Source organism: Mycothermus thermophilus (assembly GCF_041956435.1).
Source record: "Mycothermus thermophilus strain CBS 625.91 unplaced genomic scaffold VTJ04scaffold_6, whole genome shotgun sequence".
Taxonomy (NCBI): Eukaryota; Fungi; Ascomycota; class Sordariomycetes; order Sordariales; family Chaetomiaceae; genus Mycothermus; species Mycothermus thermophilus.
Window position 1 is genome coordinate 2,235,059 of NW_027191432.1, and position 24,242 is coordinate 2,259,300.

At 57.2% G+C, this 24,242-nt stretch overlaps 9 protein-coding genes and 1 non-coding gene across 10 annotated transcripts; 3 read left to right on the plus strand and 7 right to left on the minus strand.

Moving 5' to 3' along the window:
• Positions 1 to 995: 995 nt before the first annotated feature.
• VTJ04DRAFT_9225 (uncharacterized protein) lies at positions 996 to 3,547 on the minus strand (the record flags this gene model as incomplete). The annotated part of the gene is made up of 6 exons (XM_069367749.1): positions 996 to 1,583; positions 1,642 to 1,700; positions 1,754 to 2,513; positions 2,575 to 3,072; positions 3,139 to 3,193; positions 3,270 to 3,547. The coding sequence occupies 6 exons, from the start codon at positions 3,545 to 3,547 to the stop codon at positions 996 to 998; spliced, it is 2,238 nt and encodes a 745-aa protein (XP_069216046.1).
• Positions 3,548 to 3,608: 61 nt separating this feature from the next.
• Positions 3,609 to 4,209, minus strand: VTJ04DRAFT_9226 (uncharacterized protein; the record flags this gene model as incomplete). The annotated part of the gene is made up of 2 exons (XM_069367750.1): positions 3,609 to 4,035; positions 4,121 to 4,209. 2 exons carry the CDS (start codon positions 4,207 to 4,209, stop codon positions 3,609 to 3,611), a joined length of 516 nt encoding a protein of 171 aa, XP_069216047.1.
• Positions 4,210 to 4,646: 437 nt separating this feature from the next.
• VTJ04DRAFT_9227 (mitochondrial 54S ribosomal protein mL61) lies at positions 4,647 to 5,452 on the minus strand (the record flags this gene model as incomplete). Its single annotated transcript, XM_069367751.1, has 4 exons — positions 4,647 to 5,103; positions 5,171 to 5,269; positions 5,324 to 5,358; positions 5,414 to 5,452. 4 exons carry the CDS (start codon positions 5,450 to 5,452, stop codon positions 4,647 to 4,649), a joined length of 630 nt encoding a protein of 209 aa, XP_069216048.1.
• A 369-nt stretch (positions 5,453 to 5,821) lies between these two features.
• Positions 5,822 to 8,206, plus strand: VTJ04DRAFT_9228 (uncharacterized protein; the record flags this gene model as incomplete). Its single annotated transcript, XM_069367752.1, has 1 exon — positions 5,822 to 8,206. The coding sequence occupies one exon, from the start codon at positions 5,822 to 5,824 to the stop codon at positions 8,204 to 8,206; it is 2,385 nt and encodes a 794-aa protein (XP_069216049.1).
• A 416-nt stretch (positions 8,207 to 8,622) lies between these two features.
• VTJ04DRAFT_9229 (uncharacterized protein) lies at positions 8,623 to 9,697 on the minus strand (the record flags this gene model as incomplete). The annotated part of the gene is made up of 2 exons (XM_069367753.1): positions 8,623 to 9,111; positions 9,173 to 9,697. The coding sequence occupies 2 exons, from the start codon at positions 9,695 to 9,697 to the stop codon at positions 8,623 to 8,625; spliced, it is 1,014 nt and encodes a 337-aa protein (XP_069216050.1).
• Positions 9,698 to 10,274: 577 nt separating this feature from the next.
• On the minus strand, positions 10,275 to 11,970 carry VTJ04DRAFT_9230 (uncharacterized protein; the record flags this gene model as incomplete). Its single annotated transcript, XM_069367755.1, has 3 exons — positions 10,275 to 11,235; positions 11,300 to 11,681; positions 11,745 to 11,970. The coding sequence occupies 3 exons, from the start codon at positions 11,968 to 11,970 to the stop codon at positions 10,275 to 10,277; spliced, it is 1,569 nt and encodes a 522-aa protein (XP_069216051.1).
• A 1,300-nt stretch (positions 11,971 to 13,270) lies between these two features.
• VTJ04DRAFT_t118 lies at positions 13,271 to 13,369 on the plus strand. The gene has a single exon. It is a non-coding gene; the product is annotated as a tRNA-Ser (tRNA).
• Positions 13,370 to 14,503: 1,134 nt separating this feature from the next.
• On the minus strand, positions 14,504 to 16,294 carry VTJ04DRAFT_9231 (uncharacterized protein; the record flags this gene model as incomplete). Its single annotated transcript, XM_069367756.1, has 2 exons — positions 14,504 to 15,639; positions 15,697 to 16,294. The coding sequence occupies 2 exons, from the start codon at positions 16,292 to 16,294 to the stop codon at positions 14,504 to 14,506; spliced, it is 1,734 nt and encodes a 577-aa protein (XP_069216052.1).
• Positions 16,295 to 18,863: 2,569 nt separating this feature from the next.
• Positions 18,864 to 20,369, plus strand: VTJ04DRAFT_9232 (uncharacterized protein; the record flags this gene model as incomplete). The annotated part of the gene is made up of 3 exons (XM_069367757.1): positions 18,864 to 19,046; positions 19,128 to 19,606; positions 19,706 to 20,369. 3 exons carry the CDS (start codon positions 18,864 to 18,866, stop codon positions 20,367 to 20,369), a joined length of 1,326 nt encoding a protein of 441 aa, XP_069216053.1.
• Positions 20,370 to 21,375: 1,006 nt separating this feature from the next.
• On the minus strand, positions 21,376 to 24,033 carry VTJ04DRAFT_9233 (uncharacterized protein; the record flags this gene model as incomplete). Its single annotated transcript, XM_069367758.1, has 4 exons — positions 21,376 to 22,418; positions 22,483 to 22,706; positions 22,778 to 23,573; positions 23,982 to 24,033. The coding sequence occupies 4 exons, from the start codon at positions 24,031 to 24,033 to the stop codon at positions 21,376 to 21,378; spliced, it is 2,115 nt and encodes a 704-aa protein (XP_069216054.1).
• Between the last annotated feature and the right edge of the window lie 209 nt (positions 24,034 to 24,242).

Genomic DNA, 24,242 nt, shown 5'->3' on the forward strand with positions numbered 1-24,242 from the left:
ATCAGGCGTCATTGCTACCCGGCTCACCTATCTGCCTACTGGTAATGTTGTGTGGATGGGTAGTTTGCTTGAATAATCTTGTTTTCTCTCTCTCTTTTGCTTGGTTGCTTGGGAAGGAATGGCGACTTGATGAGACGAGGGGAGCAAGCAAGGCTTATGAATGATACCGTTGCGTTGCTTTCGGGTTCTTAGATTAGTGTATTATGTGTTGTTTATATGCCAATGCGTCATGATGATTGATGATGATGATGAGACTCCGGGTTGGGTTCGATTGGGCAGGCATAGCGAGTTACAACAAGAACAACATCAACATGAGATAGGCATGCTCTATTCATTCACGTTCTGAAGTTGCTACTTCGGGTGGTTAAGGTTACCATGCCTCTGCTTGGTGGCGATATGATGATGGTTACTTCCAGGGTGGATGATGATATCAATTTCTTCCGACACATTCAAAGGCCGGCCGGTGGTTTCTTGGACGCCGAGTTTCTTTGTACATGTATACCTACATACCTCGGGTACTACTCCGTATGTCAAGTACCTAGGTGGGAGTTCTCAAGCAAAGTGCAGCACTCCATGGCCGCACATGCCCTGCTACGTACCAACCAAGGCGATATATGGCTGTCTGAGAGAGCTTGGAGAGGACATCCATCTATTCAGCCAACCCACACAAGAGAGAACAGAGAAGAGAACATATGGAAACAGACACAAGCAAGGAAATATTTGGAAAAGAGCGAGACTAAACTCCCCCCACCACACGCACTTCACCGGTACATCGTACATCGTACAAGCACCTAAGTACCTTAGTTGTTAACAATCCCAGATCCCCCCACCCCCTTTCCTCCCTTCTAAATATCCCGCCACTTATATCCTCCCCATCCTCGAACTCCTCCAGTCTAATCCTTTTACCATCTCATTCCTCACTCCTCCTATCCCATCATTATCCCTCGCTCGATATCTCTCTCCATATCGAGACGGAGTCGACCCTACCCGGACGCTCAAGCATCCGACATCCTCCATGTATCAAACCACTTCATGTAGCTGTACTTCTTATTCGGCCCCGTCATGCCCCAGCAGATGGGGATGAAGTAGATGTACAGCCCAATCACCACCGTGTACAGGACGCCAAACACCGCAGCCTGCACCGCCTTGCTCGCGCGGCGCGTGAACCAGTCCGCGAGGAACCCGAAGGTCAGGATGGCAAAGTACAGCGCCGGGTAGTAGTGGTGCACGTACGTGACGCGCGCCATGATGACGAACGGCAAGTAGTGCAGGAACCAGCCGAGCACGGGATAGACGCCGGCGTAGTGGATCTGGTCGATTTCCTTCTGGGACAGCTCGCGGATGCCGCGCTGCCAGCGGAGGACGTACCAGGCGACGAGCAAGGCAAAGATACCCAGACTGGCGGTCGAGCCCCAGTAGACGGACGGGTTGCCGAGGAGGAAGTACTTGACGATCTTGTCGTCCCAGCTGCACATGCGCAGGCCGACGTGCAGGATGGGCCACTGCCACCACTTGGAAGCCAGATCGTCCTGCTTATCAGGGTCGGGGACGAGAGCGTTGTTGGAGGTCATCATGGCGACGTTCTGGATATCGTTAGCGCGTTTTCTAAGTTTCAACATATGCTGCAGGGGAAAATCTTACCAGGTGGACGAAGTCCTTGAAGAAGGGAGACTTGTACAGGCTGGGGTTGCCAGGGGGCACTGCCGACGGTTAGCCTTGATGGCTCTGTATCCTCAGACCAACATCAACTTACACTTCTCGTTGGTGTGCGCCTCAATGTTCCAGTGGGTATAGGTATCGCGCGGGTTGTTATCCTTGGTGCAGGTAACCTCGATCTGCTTGAAACCCCACTGCGGCAGGTTGACGTTGCCGGCACGAAGGTAGCAACCCAGGACCTCGTGCCTCAGGCGGAACGCGGTAGTGAGGGTGCGGATCCTGCTGCGATCGCGGGAGGCGGCATCGCTGACGACCTCAATCCTCCAGTGGTCCTTGTCATCACCAATAGTGGCGTTGCCGTAGCAAGAAACCTCCCACTGCGACTTGGTGATGGGAGCGGCGATCTGGTGCGAGTGCAGATTGCGGCCGGTCTGAGCGTGGAGGAGGCGAATAACGGAACCGTCGGCGAGGAAGCGCGGCTCGGCATTAGGGTCGTACGGGGTGTCGCGGCGGTTAGGATAGAAGAACCAGTTGTTGTTGGCATCCTTGTGGTGGTAGCAAGTCACCTGCTGCTGGGTTGAGCCCTCGGGGTAAGTCTGGACGTGGGAGTGAAGCAGACCGCCACCATAGCCCATGTTCTTGATGGTCACCATAGAGCCAATAGCAACCTCGAGGGGACTGTTACGCCCAACTTCGGTGCCGCGGAGGTTGGCCTGGAAGAGCGAGGACATCTGGGCATCACCAGGGCCGCTGTTGATGAGAACGGCAAAGTGGATGGCGAAGCTGAGAAGGTAGACGAGGAACGGCAGGATGATGAGACCAACGACGCGAGCAAAGAAGTGAGCAGCCAGCTCAGTCTGGAGGAAAGAGATAGCGTTAGCCTGCGAGTGGGAGAAGAGAGGAGGTCTGGACACATACGATGGGCATCTTGGTGTCACCAAACTTGTTCCACAAGTCCTCGATGGTGTACAGGCCGACGAGAGCGGTGACGAAGAGGCCGACGAGCTTGACGCTGCACACGAAACCAATGCTCAGGCCGGTCATGAAGAGCCAGAAGAACCACTCGGGCTCAAAGCTCTTCTTGCGCAGGTTGTGGAACTTGGCCCAGCAGAGAGTGGTGGAGACGGTGCCGAACAGGAGCATGGAGTCGAGCAGGATGAAGCGGCTGATGGTGGTGTACGAGTTCTCGCAGAGAACCATCAACGTGACGAGCCAGACGGTCGGGAGACGGAACTTGAGCTCCTTGGCGGTCCAGTAGGCCAGGGGGACGCAGACGGCACCCCAAGCAGCGTTGAACTGGCGCATGAAGGTGTAATTGACCTCGGGAGGGTAGGTCTCACCAGACTTGAACTCGAAGGAGCCATTGTAACCGGCGAGGTAGCCGCTGAGACCGACGAGAAGCTTTCCGGCAGGAGGCTGCGGGGTGGAAGAACACGTTAGCAGCAAGGTTGGACGTCTACGATGCGGGAGGGCTCAACAAACATGGACGTCAAAGTAGAATTCGCGCTTGAGGTAGTGGCTGCCGAACTTGCCGAAGCTGCAGGGAGGGTCATTGTCAGAGAGAGCGCCGCATTGACGAGGGAACATGACGGACTGATGAGGGGCAGACGTACTGAGCTTCATCCCACGTCACAATGTTGGAGAGGCCGATCTTGTAGAAACGGGTGAAGAAGGCGAGGGCAGTGAAGATGATAGGGGCGATCAGCCATTCCCACTCGAGGAGCACATCGAGAGGCGAGGGCTGCTTCTTCACATCTTTCTTCTTGTCATCGGCTTGAGGCTGGGGGACGGCGCCTGGCTGCTGGGGAGCGCCTGGAACGGTTCGCCTCCGGGCCGCGTCGCCCAGGTCGGCGCCCGAGGCGACAGCGGCCCTGTTGTTTACAGAGGCCATTGTCGTTGGTGGTTTGGTTGTTGCCAATTCTCCGGGTGGGATGTTCCGGTGATGGTGCGGACTAGGGAATCAAGCCAAGTTGAAGAAACACGGAAGACGAATGTCGATGTCGGGTACCTAAAGGCGAAACAGGGGTAAACGAGCGTGTTGAAACAGTCAAAAGTTCAAACCCGAAGAAAAAAAAGCCGTGGTGTTCGAAAATACAATTCGAAACCCAAACGGCGGTGATTCCCCTGAACGACAGAGAAACACCACGAAAGTGCCCGTGAATGTCGAGGCGAAGAGGTCGAGGTGAGCTCGATGCTGGAGATGGGAAAAAGGGAGATGCCAGGTCGTCGGATGGAAACTTCGTGGCCTTTTGCTCCTGTCGCATGCGATTGCAGCCCACCCAAACCGAGCCTTGGGCTGTTCGGAGCACCAGAAGCAGCGGCTTGGCGTGCTCATCCCTGTTCAGCCCCAGCTCTGGAGCAGCAGCGAGCAGCGCATCTCTGCGAATGAATCCCTGTCATTGCCCCACTCCTGCTTCTCGAGTGGCCTCAGCCTCGACACGAACGGGACAAGGTTGCATCTCACATTCGATTTCCGGGCACAACAGCTCCCAGGAACTGGTTCGAATAAATTGCGCGGCGCACTGGTTCTGATGCTATTTCTGTGTTGGTCATGCCCTACAGAGACTCGGACGTCAAGATATCTACTACTACCTGACGGAGCCTCTGGTCTTTGTTGTTTGTCGTTTTGTGGAGGGGCTTGTGGACAGATATGCTCTTGATCCTGCCCCTCATCAGCTGCATCGCCCTGCCCGGTTTTGGGGAAAGTGACCCAGGTGGGATGAAGCCAAACCTGAGTTATACAAACGACTCCAAGACAGCAACTCAGACAAGTTAGACTCCTAATGTGTTTCGCCAACCGGTTCTGGCTTTCCATCCAGCAGTTTGTGGCTCGTTCCTGGAGGCCCTGGACTCCAAGCCGTTGTTTGAACAACAACCGGATGTGGTGTTGTTGGCATCTCATGATGAATTTAGGGGCATAATGTACAACTGATATACACAACAAAACTCCTCTATATCCCACATACCCGCTCCACCCCCAAGCCACTCCCTTACAACTCCGACTTGATAGCCGCCGCCTCAGACAACGCCTGGGCAATCATGCGCTTCTCGCGCTTCTCGGCCTCGTTCTGTTTCCGGATGCGCTCCCGGTCGATAGCACCCTGGGCCTCGCGCTCCTCAGCCTCGCGCAGCTCAAGCTCATCCTGTGGTGTGGGCTGCACCGGCACCGCCTTTGTCTTCTCCAGAAACTCCTGCAGGATGGATTCAGACCGTCGGTTCGACATGTTGATGGTGACGACGCGCTCGCCCTCGGCCGGCGGCGGCGCCTTGGAAAGACCGTCAAAGGACGAACTGGGCGTTGGGACGTCCGTCTTCACCGGAGCCCCGGGCTCGCGAAGGTAGAGCGTCATGGTCGCCGGGGCGTCCTGTTCCCGCACCCGGTTCACGATCATTGGTACCGCTGGGTTCCAGTACTTTAACCGTGGGAGGAAGTTGCGCCAGAATTTCCTGTCCAGATATGTGAGCCCACGACTGTACAGATAGAGGGGCTGAACATGGGGGAAAGCCTGCGTACCTTGGCCCCATATGCCCGCCATTGATCTTATGCGCAAACTCCAGGTGTATCCGCGACACCGTGTCCGGGAGGATCGCGGCGCCGGGACCAACCCTTAACCTGACAAGCTGCAAACCGAGTCAATATCGCGAGTGAGAAATTGGGTCGAGCTACCGGGGACAATGGCGACGGCGGGGAGGGGGTACCTTCTGCAGTGATCAGTTAGCTCTCTGTTCTTCGGGCCAGAAGAGGGGTAAGACGTACGGCTGTGAGCTTGTTTAACCGGCGGATGACGCCCACCATCTTGAGAGAGTTTGGGCTGCGCAAGAAGACACAGCAGAGAGGACGGTGGTGGGTGAGGACGTTGCGAAATCGCAAGCCGGAAGTCAAGGAAGTCACAGTCAACCCACAAGCAGCGCCAATGGTCCACGGAATTTTCTGCCCGAGATTTAGGAGCGCGGGACAGGTACGTACCGTTTCACCGCCTTCGCCTGCCGGGGTTTAGGTGGGCTGTGACAGGGGTGTTGAATGTGGGGCAACGGCCAAAAAGGTTCCAAAAGTCCAAGAAAGTTTGGAAATTCCCATGAAAAAGAGTCGACGACACCAACAGGCAGTCTCTTTCAGGTCTTGGGAGACAACTGGTTGCCGACCAGACCGTCGCCCCCCTTTGCCATGCCTCTGAACCGTCCGCTATCGTCAAGATGGCTAGGACGCGTCTTCAACCTTGACCGGCCGCGTGCTGCGACGGCCGCAGTGCAGGTGCCCCTCTACCTCTGTCCAGCCTTTCGCTCACTTGCAACCTCACCTGCAACACTCCGGCGCCGAACACTGCCGGCATCGCCGCCTCTCCGTTCCGTCCCGGTACGCCGGCTACACACAGAGCCCCCATCTGCTGCTCCTGAAGAGGTTCCCCCGTCTCCCGAGTCTCCGGCGCGGCAGACAGAAGAACCAATACCACCTGCAGAGCCAGAATCCCAGCCAGAACCCCGGCCCCAAAGGACGCTTCCGCTCGTGTGCCATGGCTGTGGCGCTCTCTCGCAGACTACAGTCCCCGGCGAGGCCGGGTACTATGACCTGTCACGCAAGGTAGTTCGGCAGTATCTGGGCTTGGAGGAAGCATCGCCCCCAAAGCCACATAAGCCAAACGTCGACCACATTGTGCAGCAGGCCCTGCAGTCGGTCGATGTCGAAGCGCTGGAGAAGCAAGGCATCAACCTCAAGTCCCTGCTTCCAGAACGCAAGGAGGAGAAGCCCACCCCGCCTGTCGAGGACAAGCCCCCCCTTTGCGATCGTTGCCACAATCTGATCCATCACCATGAGGGCAACTCAATCTACCATCCAAGCGTCGAGTCCCTACGTGATACCATCTTCGAAACCCCCTACAAGCACAACCATATCTACCATGTTGTCGACGCCGCCGACTTCCCCATGTCTCTACTCCCCCGGTTGCACACCCTGCTGGACATCTCGCTGCGCACCCAGAACCGCAGGGCCAAGCATGTCAAGTACCACCATGGAAGGCTCATGGAGATGAGCTTCATCATCTCGCGCTCTGATCTCCTGGCGCCGCGCAAGGAGCAGGTTGACAGACTGATGCCGTACTTTCGAGACGTCCTGCGCGAGGCTCTTGGCCGCGTTGGCAAGCGCGTCCGCCTCGGTAACGTGTACTGCGTGAGCGCCAAACGCAGTTGGTGGACCAAAGATCTCAAAGAGGACATCTGGGAACGTGGTGGTGCCGGGTGGATGGTTGGCAAGGCCAACGTCGGCAAGAGCCAGCTCTTCGAGGCCGTCTTCCCCAAGGGCCGGAGGGACGCAGAACCACCCAAGCACCACATCTCTGTTGATGTCTTCCGCCGGAAGTCGCTGAAGGAAGAGCTCGAGCTCGCCGATCGCGCGGAAGCCAACGCCCTGCTACCCGGCCGTACTCTTGACGACGAGTTCTCCCTCCTGCCCCCTCCCCAACCCGAGACCGACTACCCTCCGATGCCCATCGTCTCCCCGCTTCCGGGCACCACCGCCTCTCCCATCCGCGTGCCCTTCGGCAACGGCCGAGGCGAATTGATCGACCTCCCCGGGCTTGCGCGCTCCGACCTTGAGCTCCACGTCCCTGAGGAAAGGCGCCCCGAGCTGATCATGAAAGCGCGCATCGTCCCCGAGCAACAAGTCCTCAAACCAGGCCAATCCCTCCTCCTGGGCGGCCTGATCCGCATCACCCCGCGCAACGTCGCCCCAGACGAGGAACTCATCTTCCTCGCCTACAACTTCACCCCGCTCAAGGAGCACCTGACCGCCACCTCCAAAGCCATCGCCATCCAAACCCAATCCCCCGACGCGCCGCGCGTCGAAACCATGGCCCTGCCGGGCACGGGCGAACGCATCCGCCACGCGGGCGCTTACCAGCTCCGATACGATGTCACCAAGGCGCGGTCAGGCCCGCTCACCCGCCGCGAGGCCGTCGGACTGAAGGTGGACCGGCTGCCATACCGCGTGCTGGCGATCGACATACTCATCGAAGGTTCGGGCTGGGTGGAGGTTGCCGTCCAGGTGCGCAAGAAGCAGCTGTTCCCCGACGACCCGAAAGCTATCGAAGAGAGGCAAAAGGCCGCTGCCGAGTCCACCTCGGAGGACGCTTCCGACGCTGCCGCCTCCCCTCCTTCTCCTCCGAAACTGACCCTCGACCTCCGCCCCGAGCCGGTCAACGCGATCGACCACTCCAAGAAGAAGCAAGACAAACACAATTCCAAAAACGCCAGAGACAAAGACGAGGAAGACGACGACGATAATGATAGTGATAACTGGAACGATTGGGACCTGTACATGAATCAGTTGAAGGAAGAGGAGCCGGACCGCGAGCCCCGCTGGCCCGTCATTGACGTGTACAGCCCGGACGGCAAGTTTATCGGCTACCGCCCGCCCATGAACGCGTGGTTGATGAACAAGCCCAAGAAGCCGGAGAGGGGGAGGCCGAGGAAGAGCATGAAGGGCGTGAAGAAGGAGATGAAGAGGTTGAGGAAGTTGGCGGAGGCCCAGCAGGCGGCGGCGAAGGGGGGTGAGTGAAGGTGGATGACTACCTATGTGCCTACCTCCGGGTAGGCATGATAATGATGATATGGGTGAATGATGGGGTGGGGGTGGGCAGTGATGTTGTACGATACGCTAAGCTCAATGGCATGCCTTGGGTGTACGATATGTGAGAGTGTAAGATATGGATAGATATCTAGATACCGACATACGTTGATGACATGGGTGATGAGCAGTTGTACTGAGATTTAACTGTATCAGTCGCCTGGTGGTCGAAAGAGCTAAGCTCTGGTCTATTCCACCATTGAGTCCTATGCCCGTGTACATCTATTATCCTGTGTATAATATACAACTGTCGCCTCAGATAATAGTACATCCCACCGCCCATTTTGCTATTCACTCTTCAGTTCCATGATTGGTAGCCAAGCAAACCACCCCACCCCGCTGTCCTCCTATTTCTTCCCATTATCATCATACCTCGCCTTAAAAAACGTATAATTCAACGTCACCGTCTCCACGCCACGCATATTCACATCCTTGAGCAGATCCGGATCCAGATAGAAAAACACGGGCATATCCACCGTCTCTCCCGCTGCCAGCCGCTGCTCCTCGAAGCAGAAGCACTGGATCTTGCTGAAGTAGGGCGCCGTCTGGGCCGGCGTCACGCTGTACGTCGCTACGCCGATGATGTCGCGGTCGGACAGGTTGGTGGCGGTGTAGAAGGCCAGCGCGGTCTCGCCGGGGAGGACGCGGACCTCGCGCTGCTGCGGCACGAATTTCCAGGGCAGCACGTCCGAGACGGAGGAGGAGAAGGTGACGCGGATGCGTTTTGCGGAAGTCACGGGTTCGAGCCGGGAGGAGAGGTCGGTGGGTGTGGAGGAGGAACCGCCGGCGCCGTGCGCGCGGACCGGTTGGCCGCCCCAGCCGGTGGTTTGGCAGATCTGATGGGACGGGGTTAGTTATCGGAGTTTGTCCAGAGGGGGTGATGGAGAGAAAACATACCATCTTGTACATGGGGACCGACCCGTACGAAAACGCCACCGTCCCCAGGATGATGCTCAGCGTGTAATACGCCGTGGTGCGGTTCCGTTTGCGGTACAGCTCGTGCATCTTTTCCATGGACGGCGCCGCCCCTCCTACCGGCCTGGCTCCAGCCCTCCCAGCATCCACCCCAACTGCCACCTTCCCCCCCTTCTGTTGCTGCTGCTGCTGCTGCTGCTGCAATTGCCTCCTCACAGCAGCAGTCGAAAACAACCTCCCCCTCCTCCCCCCAACGGCCATTGACCCCGGGAATGTCCGGGGTAGTGGTGGCGGGGCAGCGCTAAACAATCCCATCTGCTTCGGAAAGCGCGCGGAGAAGAAGAACCGGCGATGAACGGAATTCCATGTTGAGCATGCGGAACTGCTGCCGAGTTGGGGCGCGAAGCTGGTAAAGAAGCGTACGCCCTGTTGGCAGAAGAAGCAGGACCAGTCTGGACGGTCGACGGTGGTGAGGCGCCGGGTGAGGCGTGGTATTGGGGTGCTCATCTTTTAGCTGTTGGCCAGGTGGTGTTTGTAATCGGTGGTTTGTGATGGGGTAATTGGCGTCGCCGGCCGGTTCGTGTTGGTGTTGCTGGGTTGTGAAGACACGACCGGCGGCGGGGTATGAGGTGGTTGTGGTGTGGTGTGGTGTGGTGTGGTGGACGGAGCTGGGCTTTGGAATTGGACTTGGAGCTTGAAGGTTGGATGAGCATATTGGTGGGGCGGCTTCAGTGGGAGCGTGTTGGCGGCTGGTGGCAGGTGGTGGGGTAGCTTGGCGCTGGAGATGGAACTTAGACGCAGCCTGAATTGGGTCGCCTCTTGAAAGTTCACGGGCAACTCGAAAAAAGAGACGGGAGGAAACAGTGATGCAATGTCTATCCATCCTAGGTCCCTGAGGCACATATAGCCATGATATACGTATAATCGCCCGAGTCCAACCCAGTCTGGTCCAGTCCAAGTCTACAAATGCCGTCAATGCCATACCCACCAACACAATCCCAACCCGAAAGGAAGTGCTATATATAACCACCACAACTACCCAATCCAACCCACACTCACCGCCTACGAATGCACCATCCCCTTCTCATCCACCCTGCTCTCCCTCCCCCCAACCCGAAACAACCCACACCACCCTCCTCGGCACGCCCACCCCCCAACTCACCGGGCCCCTGACCACCCCGGCAAACGCCTCCAGCACCTGCACCACAAACACCTGCACCAGCCAAATCCACAACCTCACCAGCGCCTCTACCAGCGTCACTCCCTCCGGCCTCCTCTCCCTCCAATCCTCCGCATCCGACCACTCGTCGAGCGGCACGCTCGCGCCGAGGTGCTCCACGGCGACCCTGACTCCCGAGCTGAACGCATCCTCGTGGAACCCGAACCCCGTCCACGCGCCCGCGTAGCTGATCCCGCGCCGGTTCTGGATCCGGTCGAGTTCCCTTTGCGCGAGCACCGCGCCGGCGTGGTAGACGGGATGCCGGTATTTGAAGCGCGCCTGCTCGGTGCCCGGGGCGGGGTCGCGCGGCGGGTTGAGCGTGACGAGCACGTCGCCGAAGGTGGAGCGCGGGATGTGCTGGAGCTGGTTCATGTTGTAGGTGACGCAGGCTTGTTTAGTGGGGTGGTGGTGGCGGGAGAAAGAGGTGGGGGAAGAGGTGGTGGTGAGGTAGTTCCAGCTGGAGAGGGCGCGCTGGGAGCGGGGGAGGAGGGAGCGGTCGGAGTGCAGGACGGCGACGTTCTCGGTGGTTTTGAATTCCCCCAGGATGGACAGCTCCTCGGTGGTCGCGGAGGGGCGGATGATTTGGTAGGCTTGGTCGCCGTGGGTTGCGAGGATGACGTGGTCGAAGACTTCGGAGCGGCCGTCGGCGGTGTGGAGGCGGACGCGCCCGTCCGGGTCGTTGGTGAGGGCGGTGACTTTGGTCTTGAGGCGCAGGTGGTTGGACGGGAAGTTGTGCATGACCTTGTCGATGTAGGCCCGGGAACCGTTAGCCAGGGTGAGCCATTGCGGCCGTGGGCCGACGATGGAGAGAAGTCGGTGGTTCCACCTGGAGCCCGGGTGTCAGCAGCAGCAGCAATGCTTGGGCCAAAGAGACGGATAAAAGCACTCACAAGAACCTGATCATGGTAACCGCGGGGAATTCGAGAAACAAGCGGTCCGGCGGAGTGCTCCAGACGGCGGCAGCCATAGGCAGAAGGTAATCGTCGCGGAACGCGCGCGAATATCCTTCGCGCTCGAGGTACTCGCCAATGGTCATCCACGGGTCGTGCTCATCCTCGTCCCGCAAAATGTCGAGCGCAAACAGGCTGAAGCGCACGATGTCGAACATCATGCGCCAGAAGCGCGGCGAGAGCAAGTTGGAGCGCTGACAGAGCAAGGCATTGAGGCTCGTGCCGGCCCATTCAAAGCGACCCCCATCCCGTGAGACTGAAAAGCTCATACCGGTTGGCATCGTCTCGATGCCGAGTTTCTTGAGGAACCGCGTGAAGTTGGCTGTGTCTAGAGGTCAGTACCCGCATCACGAAGCTGACAGACGACACTTCTATTTGAACATACGGTATGTCTCTGCGTTCATGACGATAAACCCGGTATCGACAATCGTCTTGAATTTGCCCCGTTTGAACTCGACCGTGTTGACATGACCCCCCAAACGATCGCTGGCCTCGTAGAGATAGGCATCGTGCGGGCTCCGGTTCAAGGCCCAGAGTGCGGCGATGCCGGCGCACCCGCCGCCCACGACGGCCACCTTCTTCCTGGGATGCGGGTTAGCCCGGTTCAGCATGGCGATGGTGATGGTGGTGTTGGCGTTGACGGGACATGAGACCCCGTGCGTGATGCACAAGGTTGAAGAGGAACGAAGTGGAGAGAAGGAATGTATTTTGGTGGTGGATTGATATTGGTGGCTAAGTTATCAGGGGACGAAAACGGTCTTAGCGGGGGCGTGAAGTGAGACATGGTCTGTCTACCTAGGCCCCAGATTGGGCCCAGCCGTTCCAACTTCCATCAGGCCGGGTGAGTTGTCACGGCGGCGGCGGCGATTGAGTTGCGTTACCTAGGGTGGCTCCTCAAGGCAGTCGAGGCGTCGAATGGGAGGGATGGGCAGGGCTGATCGGGCTCTGAGGGTCTGGCGCACTCGCGGCCAGTCCCCTTGTCCAAGGCCTGACGGGGGCGAATGCAGATGCAAAAGATGCAGCCGGCCGATGCAGCCGGACTCGGGCCCGCAGCCGACCCCCGGGCCGGTGACACCATTGGCGAATGTTGGGTAGAATTAGGGCTCCAACTTACATGTCTCGTGTATTTTGTCGGTAGATTTTAGAAGTATACACTGCAGGTGGGTATGCGGGAGTGGTGATCTTGACGCCTTGAGGAGATGAAGCAGGAACATGGAGATAGATGTTGTTGACATTGGAGGTCCTGGAATGAAAGATAGCGGAAGCAGGAAGCCATTGATGAATCGAGTCCAGCCCGCTCAATGCCTTTGAAAAACCTTAACCTTAATCTGTACACAAAGTAATTCACAGTAACCATCTCGAGGAAGCAAGCCTCGAAAACCATCAACGCTGAGCTGAAACTACGACAAGATCATGATGCCGAGCCCAACCCTTGGCCGCCGTTCACATGCTTCATCTTCTTCACCAGCCTTGTCTTCAGACAGACTCCACCGGACCAGCCATCGCATTTCTCGTTCATTCTCAAACCGTTACAGGTTACTTATCGGTTCGACCCGAGTCCAAGCAAGGCGCCGGCCTCGCCCTGGGGACAAGATCAGAGGCAAAGAAGCGGTGTCGGGCCAATGGCACCCGTCCACATTGCTGGTTGCATTTCTTCGAATCGAATCGGCTGCAGGCAAGATTTTTGGCATCTGAAAGTGGGCCCACGTTCAGACTAAGGCAGGTGACACGAAGATCTCAGAATGGCATTCTTGGGGATGCTGTCGCATGACTGACATTGTGTTGTTTTGGGTCATCTGGAAGAACCAGGCGTGGCTGGGGTGGAAAATATCAGGGGCAATGTTTGGGTTGTGGCAGCGAAGGGCACCGGGAGGTCCATTGATAAAGCCATTCTAGATCTTGTGACCTCAAGTCACTTTGGCGGAGTGGTTAACGCGCTGCCCTGCTAATGGTCAGTTAGCATGTTAGGCAGTTCCTTCGGGAGCGTAGGTTCGAATCCTACAGGTGACGCTTTCTTTTGCCATTTTACTACTGACTATCATTTTACATTCGTTCATTTTTTCACTCCCAATTGACACGCACCGGATTACCCCATGGCCAATTTTCCGGACTTGCTCCGTATTCCGTATGCTTGATCCCAGAGCATGAAAAGAGTCGATCAGCGTTCGCGCGCCCGTACAGTGCAGACCCAACTTCTTTTTAGCAACTCACACCGTGTTTGCCCCACATGCAAACCAAATTTTATCCGACTTCGCGCAACATCGTTTCTTCCTCTTCTTTTTCTCTTTTTTCTCTACATGAAAGTTGATACCACCCCGGGATTGCAGAAAGTAGGCCCGATGCTTTTCCCTCACGAGCATCGGGTTGTATTGCCCGGGCAGAGTAACGAGGTCTCTAAGAATTGCTACTATGCCGCGCCTTTTTCTCCCACCTGTTTCGACGGGTCGGAAGGGCTGGCGATGAGTGGGCGATCCCGTTGGACTTCAACATTTTTTTCTCTCTCTTGTTTATCTTGGATCAACGAATGGCGTTTGTGACTTGGCTGTATTTTGACACTTTAATTGGGTTGATTGTCCGATGGTAGAATGGTTGTTGTCCCTCGGTGTGCTTCACTTTTGCTCGTATGCTGTCTGGTCTCCGTGATGTGTTTGACCTGGCGTTGAAGGTCCCAACCGTCCTTTCGCAAACAGATCTCGAGCATTGGTCCCTCAGGAACCGAGGAGCTGCCCTGAGATTACTTCATCCACACGAAGAAGCAAGGAACAACCTGGAACTTGGTCGGCACCAGCAGCATGTCCCGAAATCTCAGCGGGACGGCCCGTCGTCCATCATCATCGACGCGAACGACAATGATACGACGATGTTGTATGTCTCTGGCCTGTTTCAACATACGACACCACAACCTGAGCTTGGTCGGTCAAGAATGACAAAGACGCCGGATGACGAGGTATCAAGAATAAAAACAGAGAGCCTCGGAATACCGTGGCTCAGGGACGAATAGTATTAGTGATTAACGGGTATGCGCAAGCATGAGCACGCCAACGCCAGAAGATGCAAACAAATCTCCCTCCCACTACTCAAACCGACATATAAGCCACAAGCTAAGTTAACCCCAAATTACTACCCTTCCCATGATACCAGTTCTCAAGGAGTCGGCGTCGGCGTCCCCAACGCCCCCATAACCACCGTCGAGCACGGCGCATCGTACACGCTCGGATCAATCACCTTGGCGCCGGGCTCGTTGTTATACGCCAACCCGACCAGCGTCGGGCTGTCGTGATCCCACTTGGGCCAGCCGAGTTCCTTCTCGAGCCCCTTCTCCGGATCCCGCGCGAACGTGTACCACGCGTGCTGCATCTCCTTGGTCACCTGCTGCTGCGCCTCGCTCGGCGGGATCCCGCTCACCTCCTCCGAGTTGCCGAAGATCATGTGCAGGTCCACGCCGTGGTACGCCCCGCTGTCCGGGTACAGGCGCGTGTTGTCCCAGTCGCCAAAGTAGCGGTACGCCCAGGTCGGCACGCCGTGCTGCTTGCGCGCCTCGGCCTGGTAGCTGACGGGGCAGGTGAAGGACTCGAGGTGGAACGAGTCGACCTGCTCGGGGGTCGGCACGCGGCCCTGCGCGAAGGCGGGGATCCGGTAGTAGCCGGCCTCGTAGTGGTTGTGGCCGCCGAGGACGGGGATTCGCGCGAATGCGCCGGACGCGGTCAGGGAGACGTAGTCGTCAAAGACCAGCTCGCCGTCCGGGTGCGGGTAGAAGGGCGGGATTGAGCGCAGGATGGAAGTGCTCGGCGACGGGCGCACAGTGGCCGCTGCCGCCTTGATGTCCTGCCAGTCCTTGGAGCGCATGCACGCGAGCACCTCGGCGTCGGTGGTGGTGGTCTCGTTGCAGCCCAGCAAGCCGACGACCGTGTTCCAGTTTTGCAGGGGAACGTTGGGCGCGTTGACAGGGAAGCTGAAGGCGTTACCCGACACGAGGATCAGGCCGGCAGCGATCGGGTCCGACGCGTACGCGTATGCCCAGTAGTCGGCTGCCACGCCGCCCGAGGACTGGCCCGCGATCACGATGCGGTCCTTGTCGCCGCCGAAGGCGCCAATGTTGTCGCGCACCCATTCCACGGCCAGACGCTGGTCGCGCAGGCCCAGGTTGTGCGGCTCACCGGGCGCTCCGGGGAAGCCGAAGATGTTGACACGGTAGTTGACCGTCACGACCACGATGTCCTCGGCCTCGGCGAAGTGCCGGCCGGTGTAGAAGGGGCTGTTGGTGTTGCCGATGGTGAAGCCTGGGAGGGAAGTTAGTTTCTGGGTTTCAGACTTGGTTGGATTGAAAGGGAACATACGGCCGCCATAGAAAAAGACAAGAACAGGCTTCTTCTTGGCCGAGGCCTTAGCGGTGGCCTTGGTCCAGATGTTGAGGGTCAGGCAGTCCTCGCTCTGGGGAGTGCCGGCGCCCGTGGCAAAGTACTTGATGATGTCCAGGGCCTGGGGAGTCAGGTCGGGGAAGTTGGTGACGGGCGCCGAGGGCGAGAGCGGGCAGTCGAAGCCAAACTGGTCGGCGACGAAGGGGCTCTGCTGAGCGATGGGCTGTGGAGGGGCGAAGCGCAGGTCTCCCACGGGCGGCTGCGCGTAGGGGATGCCAAGGTACTCGAGCACGCACGACGTGTTGGGCGCGAGATGGCCGGTGATGGGGCCGTTGGTGGTTTGGACGGTCAGGTACTGCTCCGGACCGCACTTGGCGCTGCACGCCGGAGGAGGGTGGTGGTAGAACCCGCCAGAGCCGTCATCTTTGCCTTTGCCTTTTCCATTGTCTTTTCCTTTGCCCTTGCCGTCGTCTTTGCCTTTGCCTTTGCCGTCGCCCTGAGCGAGGGCGGGCGTCGCGGAGAGGACAGAGACAGCAAGGACGCCGCAGAGCCACCGGGCCAGATCTGTGGACCTCATTGCTGCTGCTGCTGCTGTTGTTGCTGTTGTGGCATGGGCCTGAGCCTACAACCTCCTGGTAGGTGTGGTATGCACGTGCAGACTGCAGCAGTGTACGGAGTACCCAGAGTTTGGGATACACAGGACACGCGACGTCAGACCGCAGAAATTGGAGGGGAGGAACAACAAGATTTTGTGGGGGAGAAGACAACTCTACGTGCCGTGTCGCCGTACAACACGCGTTGGTGACTACGGTTGCAGCGCATTCAAGGCGAGATAAACAGGTCTTCCTCCAGATATAAGGGGTCACATTCAGGGGACCCGAACCCGAAGCTGGATGACACGATGAGGCTCGACGCCGACCCGACGGGTCGGCTCAGGCCAAGCAAACCAACAAAGTTCCCTCGTGATTGACTACGGTGTAACATCTATTCCCGGTCCTGCGACCATTCCTTATTTTCTTTCCTATTTCCCACAGCTACCTATCGTTAGCCACCAAGCGTTCGCTAGTCTGCTGCAGGCGCACACATGCAGGTTGGCTGACAGATAGAGCGAAAGAGGCGCGAGCGAAGGATGCCGGATGTGAGTGCGCATTGTTCCGGTGCATCGACGAGGGTGTGGAGAGAGAGCGAAAAGCCTTGTCGCCTTTTTTGTCGTCGATACGGTGATACGGGACCTGCCATCGCGTGGCTTTTCTCGGCGTTCATTTCCCCAGGGGCAGAGCTCTCGAGATCTCCAATGAAGAGGAACGTGGTCCTGCACTCCCGCCAGCTCCCGCATCCCCGACCCCAGCTTCGGGGGAAGACCTGCAGGGGGTAGCTGTCGCCATGACAGGGTGGGAAAGGTGAACAATGGAGGAGGGGAAAGGGAGGGTGGGATGGTTGTGCGTGATGGAAAGCGTTGCATTGCAGACGCCATCTCCAAGCATCTTGGGGTTTAGTTGCTTTCTTTATCCTCTCTCTGCAGATCTTCTCTTCTCCGGTGAGGCATTTCTCAAGGAATTTTCCGTCTTGTTGAGCATGATAAAAGCAAAAACTTTGCTTCTTACTCCTGCCACCGCGCAGTGGTGCATACCAGAGAAACAAGACAGAAGACGGGAAACAAACAAGACTACGTGGACCACGGCCAAGGGCAAATCTCCCCCACCACACTAGCCAATGCCCGCTAGCTCCACCGCAAACGGTTTCTAGGACGCCTTGTCGTATGTTTTGTGGGCATAGCTGGGCAGATTTGTTTTGCTTGCTCCTTTCCTTGAGTGTTCTCTCGAGTGGTGATGGCATCACCTACACAATAGTCTTTGTTTGAAATCAACAAAGACGCAGATGACATGGTTACAGAGCAACACGTGACAGGCGAATCTAACATCTTTAGATGGATGGGATAGCCATGTTACGGCAGATACTATAACTATACACCACACGTTGTGTTGAACGGTTGACTCGCCGAGTGGAAACCGTGGTGGGCTTGTGGTCCCCTTCTCTCTCCTCATCCGCCGTGGTCAGTTTCGGACATAAATCCCGGTCAACAAGGCGAATTTTTGGTTTCTTTTCTTTTTCTTCCCCCTGTCTCGCATCACCATGGCGCCGGAAGCTTCTGTGGGATGGTAGGGGTCAGAAGAACGCTAGACTGAACGTCCGGCGGCAGGATATCGCTGTCCTCCCACCGGTCGGATGATCTGCGTCTCGCTGTGATGCGTTCATGGGTTCTGCATGAGAGATTTCTCGATCATTCTTGGTCGAGGCCAAGACTCTTTGGGCCAGCAAACCAGGGTTTACCTACTCTCCATGTGCTACGGAGTATAGGTACGAGAGCAGGACGAGATCCAGGAACGGCGAGGATCGGGAAATGAAGAGTCTCTGTCCGATCCAGCTGAGATGGAACATCCACTCCTCGATATCCAGCCATGTGTCGCAGATCTGGGCCAATTCGAGGCCGCCACGGTCGTGATGGGCAAGGAAGATCTCACCTGTGAACCACTGGCGTCCGTCACCAGTTCGTCCCTCTTGCATGGCGACGCCGACAGACTGGGTGGAGGAACAGCTGACTCGACACCTCTCATGCATTGCCGGGCATGTTGCGTTATCAACGAAAAGCTTGTCCCCCCATGTCGTCCCCAAATTCCCCCTTGTCCTACCCTTCCGTCCCATCCTCTCGTGCATCCGCTGTAGCTCCGGCCCCGGTACTGTTCCAGACTCTCACTTCCTACAGCTGTACCTTGCATGTCTCATCACCTCTTGCGACGGCTCCCTCCGCATGGCTTGAGAGAGGCCTGGCTGGCCTGACCTCCTGCCCTGCTGCCCGATCTGTTCTTCCATACATCCCTCTCTCAAGTCCCGAGAAAGATATTTAAACTATCAACGACCACCTCCACTACCTACTACTCATGTCTCCACACCCTTTCCGGAGCCGTCGTCTGCTAGTCTCCCTCTACTAGCTAGCAGCTAACAGCCGCTACTACCTACCGATATATGCCGGCCCTAGTGTAAGACGGCAGCAGTCAAGGAGACGCCATTGCCAACTCTAAATCGATAGCACTGTCACCAAGGACTACCTACATTCACACACAGACCTCTTCTAGTGATAACCGGCGATGACTATGCGCTGGCGCGGAGTCGGCTTCCCCAACCATGGGGCCGACGATCAGGGCTGGAAGCTGTACATCACCTCCCTGGTGATGGTGCTCTCGGCCGGTCTGTTCGTCATTGCTCGCATTGCCACACGCATGGCGAGCAGGAACTTGGGATGGGATGACTGGACCATTGTGGCCTCTCTGGTGGGTTTGTTCTTTACAGCAACACCCTGGTGTTCACCATGATATGATTGACTTACACTAACTCACCACCTTCCCCTCCAGGCCAACTCCATCGTCCTCTCAGTCGCCATCCAACTAGCCGTCAGCTGGGGCTACGGCATGCACAAGGCCGACCTGACGATCGAGGAGCTGCGCTTTTGTCTCAAGTGGTTCTTCATCGCGCAGACCCCGTACAAGGTGGTCGTGTGCCTGAACAAGGTCTCAGTCGTGCTGCTGTACATGCGCATTTTCGTCGGCAAAGGCTTCCGCATCGCCGCCTACCTCAACCTGTTCGTCATCCTCGGCTACAGTATCGGCGGCGTCGCCGCCACCATCTGGCAGTGCGTGCCCATCCAGGGCGCCTGGGACAAGAGTATCCCCGCGAGGTGCATCAACTCGGATATTTTCTGGGTCGCCTACGCCGTGTTGAACATCTTGACCGACATCATGGTGTTGGCGCTGCCGGTGGTGCCGGTCATGAAACTCCAGCTGCGCTGGCGCGAGAGGTTCCTCATCCTGGGCGTGTTCCTGCTCGGTGCTTTGTAAGTCCCTCCCCCTTTCTATATTTCCCCCCAACCAATCATCCAACCAACCAACCAAACAAACAAAATCACTAACCCTGTCCCCCCTCCCCCCTCCAGTGTCACCATAACCTCCATCCTCCGCGTCACCTCCGTCCAAAACTCCCTCAAAAACCGCCAGGACCAAACCTGGTCCTTCATCGAGCGCGGCGTCTGGACGCTCATCGAGTCCAACCTCGGCATCATCTGCGCCTGCCTGCCCGTCCTCAAGCAGCCCCTGGGCCGCCTCTTCCCCCGCCTCTTTGGCAGCACCATCCGCGGCCGCGCGGGCGGCGTCAGCGGCGGCAGCGGCTTCTCCGGAAAAGCTGGCAGCAACAAATACTACGGCCACACGAGCGGCAGCAAGACCTCCTCTGCCGTGCACAAGAGCAGCCATTTTGCTACGACTACTACGTCATCCACGATGAGCAGCACCGCCGAGCAGCAGAGCAACAACCCGAAATTCTGGCGTCCTGCGCCGCTGAAGCACGAGCTGAGCGTGTCCGTCAGCGCGAGCAGGGATTACAACTATTCGGGCCGCAGGGGCAGCGACGAGCATCACATTTTCAGCAGCGGCGGCGGTGGCGGTAGCGGTGGTGGCCACCACCACTACTCGGACGATACGGCGAGCGAGAATATCGAATTGGGCGAGCACCATCGGACGACGATCACTGTCGGGGAGAAGGGAAGGATTAGCAAGACGGTGGAGGTGACGAGGACGTCGTTTCATGAGGAGGTGAGGTGAGGTGAGGTGGTTTGACTCTTCGCTCCTAACTACCTATTTTTTTCTTTTCTTTCCCATCCTCTGATGGGCCAGTTTGGGGATGTGTGTCCGCCCACTTAAGCCGAAGAAAGAGAGGGTGATTGAGGGTTGCTGTTGTTGGAAGGAGGGATGATACCCAGCTCAACCATGTACTCATACATGACGGCATACATGTGTTTCCTGGCATGATATCCGGCCACTTCTTTTCTTCTGTATTTACTTGCATGGCGTTGTTTGGTGTTGTTGCGAAGGCCGGGATACTACAAAATGGGGACTGGGATGTTGAACCAATCGAACAGAGCTCCGTTTGTTAGAAAAAAGAAAATGTTGTTGGATGATAGACTTCAATGAACCACTCTCACTAACACATGCTTGGTTGATTCAATCGTTGACACATTTTTGTTCACAAAGCTTGCCTGTCGTGCGAGAGAGCTAGGACCGTGGTCGTCTGGATGATTCAGGGGAAGCTGCCAGGGACTCTTCCTCTCTATGATGATGCCGTCGACTTGTCTGTCGATGTGTGATTTCATGTGTAGTAATAGCGCCGTTTAGTTAGCTTCAGACTTCTTTCTTTTCTACTCGTAGTCTCAAAGTATGACATGTTACTTTTCATCAACTCCCGAGTCCGAATCTGAGTCACTGGTAATACCATTTCTCCTTATCTGTCGAATGTTGCCAGTTTCGCATGGCCAAGGGGTGAATTGCCTGCCGGCACCCGTGATCTCAGCGCACCATCACCATACCTCCGTCATCTCCCTTTTCCATCCCCAGCTCGATGATCGCAAGTCGAAAACCATGAACCAGAGACACCCCCCATCCGCCAACCCATCATGATACTCGTACGTGTTTCATTACATTATGCTGTTCATGTATCCGTTTTTGCCCCTTTCCCACCACCGAGTTAACGCCCCGAAAAACCAACATCACAAACCACACTCTCATTGTCCTTATTCACTCAGGCAGGTAGTCAACCTCCATCTCAATCCATCTACTCATCCCCGCCCCTCTCAAAAGAAATCTTCACCACCTCCGTGCCCCTCGAGCAGAACAAGCTCGGATGCCGGTCCCCATTCAACGTCGCCCAGCGCAACTTCCTCACAACGCCACGGGGGTTGTGCAAAATCTTCTTCTCCGCCGACCGCGACGCGGCAATCCGCGTCCCGTCGGTGAGGGAGTAGAGGTTGATGGTCCCGTCGCCGTGAGCGGCCGCCACGATCCCCCCCCGTCCGAGATGGGTGGTGCTGGCCCGGGAGTTGACAACGTCCCAGCAAAACCGCGAGCCATAGCTGACCGTGGTGAGGACGTCGAGGCCGATGAGGACGTGGGCGTCGTTGCGGTAGTCGGGGAAGGTGAGGATAGGGAGGGTGTTGTTTTTGGTTCTGTTGATTCCGCCTCCTTTGCTGGATTGGATTTGTTGTTGGCGCTGCTCGATTTGGCGCTTCAGGAACCGAATGTCGTACACCGCCATGGCGTTCTGCGGGCCGGCGACGAGCACGTTGTAGGGTCCGACGCAGCGGGTGTGGGCTGCGCTGCTGGGGTGCTTGAAGAAGAGCGTTTGGGTGAGATTGTTCTCGTTGCGCGCCGCAGAGGCCATGCGCAGGTCAAACAGCGTCACGAGGCCGCGGCGGGTGCCGGCGAAGAGGAGAGACGGGTTGTCTGGCGCAAAGTCGAGCGAGAGCACGTTGCCGTGGTCCCATGTCGGGGTGGAGGTTGAGTTGTTTTGTTGATGATGATGATGGCCAGAGTGATGTCCGCCACGGCCTCCATAACCGCCTCTTCCTCTGTAACCACCGCCACCTCTGGATGCCTTCCAGTTTGATTGATGGTTGCCCTGCATCGGCGGCGGCGGGGTAATCCAAGTCGCCGGGTAGTTGTTGTCGGGTCGGAGCTGGAGAATGCCGTTGTGAGCACCAACGACGCAGAGGAGGGGTGAGCCAGAGGGGGCCGCAAGTATGGCGTTTATGTGGTCGATCTTTCTCGGGTTGTTCCCGCCCGGTACAGAATCTTTGATGTCGACTAACCCATCAACCCCTAGGGAAACGGCAGGTCAGTTGAATACCCTTTGTCAGAGACAAGGATAGAAGAATTAACTTACCGCTCGGCAGAGCCCATGTCGGAGTCGTCTCGCTCGCCGCCTCAGTACGCGGATGGAACCACCTGATAGCCTCTTTCGCACCCATCAATATGGTCGACGACGGCTCATGATAGTCGATCAACGACACCGTCCTGCTTTCAGGTCTGACAGGGTCAGGGAGCTCGTAGTATGTAGGACGGAAGCGGATGGTGTTGTATCGCTCCTTGGCCTTGTCGAAGTCGATCCTGCCATCATCATTACCATGGTCAGCATCCCCTTTCTCATCACCATCTCAGGCCAACCAATATCCACTCACCGATCATGCTCATCCCTGGGCAAATACTGCGCGCCCACCATGTTGTATCCCTCAAATGTGGCGTACACAACCCCCAATCCACCTTCTCGTCGCTCACCAGCATCCCCAATCCAGAAATCCGTTATCACACACTCCAACCCACCATCTGTCTTCCTCTCATTCTCCTCATCTGTCAACACCACCCCTTTCTCCACCAACCCAGCCGCCCACGACCGCAGGACCATGTCCTCCGCCATGCGAGCCGCGGAGACGTCGGCCGTGCAAGTCCCCGACAAGCCGTTGATCTGCCTCGCAAACAACCCGGGGCCGAGAAAGGCGTTGGGGCTCCATGCCGCCCGGGAGGGAACCTTCCGCGAGGTCTGCTCTTCTGACAGCTGCGCTCCTACCGCGGCGGGCCTCTGCCTGGACAACGGCAGCGAAGACAGCGAGTACCCCGCTCCTTGCCGAGACGTAGGTCGGCTGGCAGCCGGGGACTGACCGGGAGGGGGAGGGGGAGGAAGCAAAACCAGCCGCCGCTTGACGGGCGCCGGGAACTTGACTACCTCCTTCTCGGCCCGAGCCGGAGAGCCTGCCCCCGCAGTCCCATCCAGCTGGTCCGCAGAAGTACTTCGAAGAGGAAGAAGGGAGGTCTTATTTCCCTTCTTGCTCTTCTTGTTCTTCTGGTCCCAGGGGTTTTGGGACCCGGGGCTCTCCGCCAGAGCCTTCCGCTTGGCCGCCTCGGTCCTAGCCCAGGCGGCCGTGCCTGGAGCGGTGGTTCCGGAGGGTGCGGGGGCGTAGTACCTACCCGTCACGGGGTCTGTGGTGTGTCGCCGAAGTAGTTAGTAGCTGACTTGACCTTGACATAACGCCCAGACGCAAAATATCCACGCCTCGACGCTGATCGAGTCATGTTGGTTCTGGGACGTATGAGAGGTGTCTTTCCATCCATCTCTTGTGCGAGTTGAGCTCCAGGACGGAAGGGGAGGACATGGGTAATATATGTAAGACCCCAGACAGAGTCTCAAGGTAAGACCAGATATAAAGAAACAAGACAATAGGTATGAATAGGTATGTGTAAGACCCGAGACAAGGCCAGATACTAAAAAAACAAAAAAACGAGGGAGTGGATATGCATGTGTAAGACCAAAGACCAAGTCCCGAAACAACAAAATCTTCAAGACGCCAAAGACAAGAAACAAAAGAAAAAGAAGAGAATAAAACTCACCGTAAATCAACCCCGGCAGCTCCCTGACACCCTCCATGCCGCCTCCCGCCATCGCAAAAACCCGCCCGACCGACCGACGGGCGCGCCTCAACGAAGCTTTGCTGCAGAGGCCGGCCGCCTAGACGAAGCTGCGGCGGCGGCGGGTGCTTCAGAGGCGAGGGCGGCGACGAACTCGTCTCTTCTCAAACAGAAAAAAATTCACGAAATTGGTGGTAAAGAACTTGGAAAACCCAATCGACAATCTCGAAGCCGAAGAAGAAA